Source organism: Limulus polyphemus, unplaced genomic scaffold (genome assembly GCF_000517525.1).
Source record: "Limulus polyphemus unplaced genomic scaffold, Limulus_polyphemus-2.1.2 Scaffold3620, whole genome shotgun sequence".
NCBI lineage: Eukaryota > Metazoa > Arthropoda > Merostomata > Xiphosura > Limulidae > Limulus > Limulus polyphemus.
The window spans coordinates 29,986-38,755 of NW_013669230.1; the positions used below are offsets into that span (position 1 = coordinate 29,986).

Consider the following 8,770-nt stretch of genomic DNA (forward strand, 5'->3'; position numbering starts at 1 on the left):
GACGTTCGTTCGTTACAGTGTTGTTTTAGCGCGAGTATTGAGATTAAGAGTATCGCAGAGTTATATTCGGAAAGAATAAACCAGTTTTATTAAGTAAAGACTTGTGTCGTTAAAGTCTCGTCGGAACGAAGTTACGGAAAGTTAATTAACAAACGGAGACGTAACAAATTGGTGTCAGAAGTGGGATAGAAAAAAAAAGAAGAAAAATGGAAACAAGAAAGCGTGAGAATTGTCACGTGATCTCGATGACGCAACAATATTCATGTGTGTAAGATCGCTGTAAAAACAGAACGTTGGCCTACAGTGGTTGCTTAGAAAGCGTGTAGTAAAGTATACATATTCATGTGTGTAAGATCGCTGTAAAAACAGAACGTTGGCCTACAGTGGTTGCTTAGTAAGCCTGTGGTAAAGTACACGTATTCATGTGTGTAATATGTTTGTTGTAACAGACATTTAAATTGTATGATGTAAGAGACACATAATCGTTGTAAAAGCGATAGCTCAGTTCCTTAAATATAGTTTAGATAAATATCGTGTTAATTCACTTTGCTCTGTTTCTTAAGTATGGTTTAAATAAATGTTGTATTATTTCAGCCTGTTCAATTTCTTAAATATGGTTCCGATAAATGTTGTATTGTTTCAGCATGAGTATATAGATGCATATATATATGTATATATACTCTATCATTATCACTATAAACGCCGACCGTCTACAATCAGCACTATCCACACACGCAATTCGGATTTAAACCGTCTACAATCAGCGGTATAAACAGACGCGATTTGGTCACAGATTCCAGCACAGACCGTCTACAACCAGCACTACAAGTATCTGTTATTCGATCCCGGACCGGATCAAGACAGTAATAGTGTACAACGTAGTGTTGTTATATTTACATTGAACTAGCAATTGTTATTAATGATATGAAGAAACATTATAGTAATAATAACGCTGAGTTCATCGAAAATATTGTTAAAGACAACAAAAACCAGTTGTATGGAACTTAACTAATACAACGAATCTTCCTTGAATGAAAATATCTATGTTTAACTGTATATGTGACATGCAGCATCTTCTGGGCCGTGTAGTCGTGAACTGTCGTATACAGAAACAAAATACGCTTACACATGTATGTTATATAAATACATAAGCCTTTCTATAATAAGAACATCAGATAGTAAATTACCATGGAAACTTACAAGTGATGCATTCAGTCTATAATGACTTGTTTTGCTGAAGATTATAAAAAGAGAAATGACATATTTTGAATTCAAATAATATTTTATGTGTATTTCCTAACAACAATATTTAACTGGATCGTAAAAAAGTATATATATTAAGCACATAATTATTATAAATTGAAGTTATGATTTTTTAAACTACGCTCACTAGGCATGGAAAGTGTAGAGAGATATAACAGCATATAAACACTGCAAAACTTATAAACAGACAGCATATAAACAATGCAAAACTTATAAACAGACAGCAATGAATCTCCACTGTTCCTCCAGAAATGGAGTGATAAACATGAGTGAGACAAACAACTGAAGTATGGACTCTTTGAAGATAATGAATAATATTTAATATTCGGTGGTCTTCTATTCTTAGAAAATAAGTAAAACTTTCTCGTCATAAAACTGATTGTCCTTAAATATGTCTTGTCTGTTTGTAAAACGATTGTCTTATAAATCAGAATATTTACCATGAAATCACAGGTGTGATTCATCTAAGTTGAAATCATAACTTTCCAGACTTGCACAAGAATGTAACTTCGGTGTTGTTCTTAATTTAATTTCAAACGTTTTATGTTTGTAATGATACATTAAGGGATAGTTTTATTTAGTTTAAACTGTATGTAGTTTTTGATACAAGATGTGTTTAAAACTATTTTACTATTAAAGTTGAGTTTTCACAGAGTATTTAAAAATAGAAGCTGAAACATCGTTGAGATATTGAATTGTGAATAGTTCAGTTATTTTATTTCTCGGCTTTTATCAGCAAAGGTAAAAATAAATCAGTTTATGGTCGACAAATATTTTTTTTACTCGTGTTGCTTAACTAAAATATCTCTCAGATGCTATGCGAAGCGCCCCCTCATGCAAGTTTGGAGAACGTGTAATACCGTTATAGTTTCTCGTATTCGATAAAGCACAAGTATAAGATAACGAGTTGTTTTAATAACATGTAGAAACCAACTAGTAGTTAGAACGAACAGAGTATTTACTTCGCGTGGAGCTTCTTTTGTACAATGTTTGTCCTCAGATTATCGCTAATATGTCTGATGAATGATTTAGCATCTAAAATTGAATGCTAATAAACAGCCAGTTCTGGATAAGGTGCTGAAAACCAAATTTAGTTAAAAAAATTGGACTTTCAAGAATAAGAAACAACTAATTCAAAAGTAGAAATCGCATGAGGGACGATATAATATGTATCAAAGTTTTTGAAGTTATGATAGCATTTCCGAAGTAGTTTTTCCTCTATTAATTAATCTTGTATTAGCCTCTTTCACACACACACACACAAAGTGATGGAAAATAACAACACGAGTTTACATTAAATGTTTTTGTTTCCATCTTTTGGTGCTTATTTGGAGTTTATAATTGATTTTTAATTTTTATGGGGATATTAGAATTAATAAAAAACTCAGCAATCCGACGTATTACAGATCCGGTGGGTAGTGCAACAGAATGTCATCTTTATAACGACTACAGTTCTTTAAGTGTCTTCATTCTTTGCGATTTATGAGCACGGGCACCGAGTGACAACAGTGTTATTTTACAAGTCATCGACCATAAGCATATCCCAAGTCTGTGCCAGACTGGCTGAGATACAATCTCACGATTTTTGAGAATATATTCTAAGTATCACAGTAAATGCCCCTACATCTTGTATTATTATTTCTATTTAAAGCGTTTAAGCCCAATTTCACATACTTTTAACATCTCTTATCATCTCATTCTACAAATCTAATTTTTCAAATTTCTTAAAACAAAAGAACCAAACAATTATACTTTTTTTACGACAAAAAGTATGTATGTTTCTAAAAAGCCTATTACAATGTCTAAACAAAATATAAGTAAAACGTTTTATATTAAATATTGAAAACAATGTTTCTCTTAGATATTCTAATATTTTTTAAACTATTTAAGTTAATTAAAGAACCTTAACGTCACATATATAAAATAAATCAATGAATTTCAACAGGTTTGCGTATTAGCTTCAACGTGCAAAAAATAATTCATCAATGCGACAACCTTGAGTACTCGAAATCGATTGGTCTTCAGCTTGCAATTGGTTGTTATGGAAACGAGTTACGTCACCAGGAGTGAAGCTTTAAAAAATAATTGCATGAAAGGGCATGATGCACCAAAAGTAACCCTATTGTCGTAATATAAAGTGGACATGTGAACTTCATTCAAAAATTTATTGAACGCGAAGTTTGTTGTTTAAAACTGTTTGAATCCCAGATAAATAGTTTTACGAATTACAAAGGAAATGCTGCCGAGAACATCAAGAACATTACAAAAACAAACTTACGAAATATTGAAGCTTGACTTAACGAATAAAGTAGACTTATAACATTAACATTCATTTTAACTCATAAGTTAATATGAGTTTGATGTAACGATCAGTACTGAACATGGAATTATATATATATATTTATATGTGTAACTTATGTAAACTTTCAAAACACGTATATTATTACATTTAAAATATATTACTTAAAATAATGGACTCCAAACTACTCCAGTATAGGAAGAAACACCTAAGAGATACCAGCTCCCCCACGCGGGTTGGTCTGCTCAGCCTTACGTGTATCCCTTGAAAGATTAAATATTTCTAGAGCATATCCTGTTGTTTGATAAACATACAAAAATGACGTTGTGAAACAGCTACTAAATAAACTCATTTAATAATTAACGCTGCATAATTAACGAAAAAAATCTTTAAGGTGTCTTAGTGTTTCTTAGACCAAAGAACGTATAAATCCTTTTTTGTAAATATTTTGTGCAATTTAATTGTTTCTCTTTAGTTTTTCTGGATTAAACATTAGTAACTCTATCTATTGATTAAGTGCACAAAACGTTTATTTAGTCTTATATCAGGTTTGTGAAATATATCTTATATATAATGCTTGGAGATGGCTTGAATGGGTAATGAAGAAAAACTTTAATACAAGTTTAACATAACAGCGTTTCGACAAGGTTTTGTCATCATCAGGTACAAGTAGTTTACACTGACACAGATATATATATATATATACAGTATTGAACAAAGAAGTCACATGACCGGAACTGTTGTGAAACTTAAAAGAGGTATCTAGGCACCCCGGGGTGTTGGTTTAGAGTAGGGTTGTTTTGTTCAATTAAGATGGATTCCTTGATTTTTCGTTTGTTTATGTTGGGTTCTTTGTTTAAAATGACTGTGTTTTTAATAGATATACTATGGTTTTTTGAGTTGCAATGGTGAAAAACATGGGACGGTTTTTTATTGTGAACCATAGTATATCAGTTTCCCATAAGCTGCAAACTGCAACTCTTTATGTGTTTGGTTCAATAATTTATAGACACCCTGTGCTATTAAAATAGAGTCGTTGTTGTTGTTTTTTAATCTTAGTGGAATAGGAATGTAACAATGAGTGACGACACCTTTTCATTCACAATTTCATAACTAAATTGCAACTAAGGTAGGTTTCATTTCCATTTGGGAGAGCTTCAGTAAATTAAGAATGAACAATTAAAATATTAATCAAGGTCTATAAAAAAACAAAATAGTATTTTTTTAAATATAATATATAACAAAATTAATAGAATACAAAAAATACAAATGTCCCCCACTGGGTCAGCGGTAAGTTTACAGACTTACAACACTCACATCCAGGGTTCGATTCAAGTGGTGGACAGAGCACAAATAACCCATTGTGTAGTTTGCGCTAAAAGTAACATAAAAGATACAAATTAAAATCTTTCAATCACATCAAACCTGATAATTCTCAAATACAATAGAGACAAATAGTTTATAAGCTGTAAACCACTATCACAATTATATGTTAAATTGGGAAAGTTCGTTTGTATAAACCTTGTATGATACTGCAAAAATGGTATTAAATAAATTTAATTTTGTTTTTGATGCGAAAATGTATTATCGATTTGAGATTTCAAAGAATGAGTTAAATGCTAACACTATTATAAGGCATTAGACTAAATTTACTTTATTTCAGTTTAGAACGGCAGAAATGCATTACATTTAAATGTTCTAAAAATAAGTTGCATATAAATGTTTGAATGCATGTAGTCAAATACTTTGAATTTGAAGGATTTTGTACCTTAATTTTATCACATATTTTCAACTTTAAACTATATATTATTCTGTTTAATTCTTTAACTCGTCAATCTGTAGAGGCCTTTGATTTATTGGACAAAAAGTTAATAGTTTAGAGTTTCTACATCAAAAGTTTATTAACCTGTAAAATACTAAGACTTTTCTACAAAGTAGGAAAATCGTTTTATTAAATCATCTAACTTAAGAACATAAAGTTTATAGAACGACCCAATGCTATACGTTTCAATTATTCAAGCTAGGTGTTTAATAGAATTTAGAAAAATTGTAACTATTAAACTTAAAGTTAGTATACCTAATAAACAATATTCGAATGTCACTACGTTTTGAGTATGTTTTACAGTTGCTATCTAAAGAACTCACTTGGTCAAAATCTGAGGACATTTTGGTAATATTATAACTCACTAGATCACCCGTGACACGTTAGGTCACCAACTATTCAGAGGTTATGAAGAATTCAAGCTAATTTCATTATTGCACCGAAATGAAGTTTTATTTTGAGATAATTTAATTAAATATATCAGTCCATTCATGTTATTCATAATTCAAGAAAAGATATATGATTGTTTATCGGGAGTAAAAGTAAAGGCCTTTTCACTTTTCAAAAAAGTGAAGTCAGAGTTTTCATGTATTGTGATGAATTAGTTCATTATGTTGTGGTCTTTCCTCTTAAACCTTTTACTAACAAGAAACAGTAACGCTTTATTTTTCTTCAAAACCAAGGCACATTATTGAGAAATTCTTCAATATCTTGTTTTTGTCATCTTACGCCTTTTAATGAAGAAATATATTTGTATGTAGAAGTTTCGTAAAGAGCGCGAACGGTAGTGTGATGTAAAATTACTCATGCTAGAAATTTTAATAAAAGTGATCCGAAAAACGGCGCTAACTCGGTAGCCCGTGGCTCGATTTTAACGAAACTTGTTTTATTCTGTTTCTATTCTCATTTCATTACAAATATGACGCTATTGTACGCCGTTTTTGCAGTATTTAATTACAGACAAGCAAACAAACAAACAATCTCAGAGTTTTAGTAGTATATAGATGTGCGTGTGTTTTGTCATAACAAAACCACATCAGCCTATCTTCTCTGACCACCGAGGAGAATCGAACCCCTAATTGTAGCGTTTTAAATCCGAAGACTTACCATTGTCCCACTAGGGGACTATGTCTCAACTAAGTGGAGTAGTTTTACCTTCTTTTAATAATTATAACTGGCAGTCGGTTTCTAATTGTAAGTGAAGAAGGACTGTTGGCATTAAAAATTCTTTGTACAAATAACATTTTTATATAAATCTGATAAAAGTAATAATATTTATATTTTACATAAAATGAAGTATTTGAGTACCAGAAATTCTACTAACACTATCGAAACTAAATTACAAGGATGTATATTTAAATTAAAGAAAGTTTATGAATTTAAGCACAATATTCAGGAATTGTATTATCAGAAAGTCATCTGGAAATTTTTAAAGGATTTTCTAAAATGCATAAAGTAGAATGTCTATTAAAGCGGATTTTTTATTTGATGTATTTGAAGAAATATACTAATAATATATACTTTTTCAATTCATAATTTTGCATTCGCTAATGGAATTCAAAATTTAAAGTTTGATAACAAGTTTTATTATACTAGTTTTGACGTTGAATCCTTTTCAATAACGTCCCTTTTGAACTAATTATTGATAATAATTTAAATGAGTTGTATACTCTGAAATCCGTATTTTTGAAGTTAATGTTCACTAGCAGAAACGTCATCCTACTAGACTTTGGTAAGATAGATAACTAAATGTTATTTTAGCCTGATAATGCAACACTCAATTGAGAGAGAATATACTCGTTTTAGACTTTTCAACAAACGTTTGAAATAATTCGAACGCGTGTCTACTTTGTAATTATATGAATGTATTGTACGTAACTTATTTACGTGTTGAAAAATATCAATATCAGTAGTCCATTCCGTACTACAAGCTGCATCAATTCTAATAATGCTCAAATAAAAGGTACAGCTCTGTAAAACTATTAATTTTACTATTTTATACACTGATGTGAAAATGCCACTCTAGCACAGTTATTCCCCCCCTGCGTATGATGTGATTATTTGTTGTTTACTTTACATTAAGTTTACATTAACAGTGGCGTAGGAAACGGGGAGCATGGGGGTCACCCCCCACTTTTCAATCTGAGTGCTGTAATGGGTGCGCCTGTGGTGCACATTCCCCTGCTTCGCTCGGTCACATAAGCTTTGCCCCCACTTTTAATTTACCTCCTACACCTCTGATTAATGTACATGGGATCAAATTACTGGGAAGTCTTTTGGTTACGAATTTGACGATTAAGAGAAAGCGAAATACTTACCACCATTACCTGTACAACATACAAACATCACCCAAGCAACTCCAACTGTCCAGATTGGCCTATGTAGCGCAGCGTAGAAAACAGTCTTAAGACGAGAGAGTTCTGAATAACCAGCCAAATGATCATACAGACCACCAAGAACACCACAAAGAAACGTCAGTGACACCACCCAGCCAATAATGATTTTTGTCTGCAATAGAAAAGATAATATAATAACAAACCAAATAAAGATACGCCTTATTCCTTCCAACATTTAGTTTTCGTCATTTATTATGCCATATGGTTTTCTTAATCCAAAAAGTAAACCTAATCTACGAGTGACAATATAATTATTTACAAAAGTATGTACATACACATACACACGCACATCTTTAAAAAAAAAAGCTAAAATAAAACTGCCACATATATATAGTCAATGCCTTATTAATTTTTATACTGTCTGTTTGTTTTTGTAGTTAAGCACAAAGCTACACAATGGGGTATCTGTGCTCTGCCCACCACGGGTATCGATACCCGGCCTCTAGCGTTGTAAGTCCGCAGACATACCGCTGTGCCACTGGGGGCTTTTTATACTGTCTTAACGTAGGCGTAATGGTAAGAGTTTGTATGTCACTAGAACCGAGATAGTAAGCATTCTTATTGTAATAAAAACAATGATAACCATATACGTATGTAACACCTTTTAAACTGGTAACATGTATTCGTTTATGCTTCGGCCATCAAGTATATTTCGAAGGTCTGAATCTCTCACAATCTCGATGAGAGATATTTGACGTTCGATTGTTATATAAGGTTTAAGTTGTCGTACAGCTACTTATAAAATATTTATCAGGGTACATTCATGCATTTTAAAAAGCAACAACAAACTTATCATTAACAATCATACTAAATCTTAGTAATACTTTTGCGCTAAATGTTTACGCTAACTATTGGTCCCCCTTTATCACTGAACTCACGGTTTTTCTTATTTGCTGATATTTTTAGACAGGATTTAGTTATATTTTTCCCCTTCAAGGAAGAAACGCGACTCTAAGCTATTATAAAGTAGCATAATACATAAAACCAGTT

The 8,770-nt window shown here is 31.6% G+C and overlaps 1 protein-coding gene across 1 annotated transcript in view; it reads right to left on the bottom strand.

The window, feature by feature from the left end:
• The window catches only part of LOC106469699 (nose resistant to fluoxetine protein 6-like), a 74,145-nt gene that overhangs the window by 18,242 nt on the left and 47,133 nt on the right, over positions 1–8,770 (bottom strand). Inside the window, exon 7 of the mRNA XM_022398276.1 lies at positions 7,703–7,892. Coding sequence (XP_022253984.1) covers positions 7,703–7,892 — 190 coding nt within the window. The remainder of the gene's footprint in view (positions 1–7,702; positions 7,893–8,770) is intronic.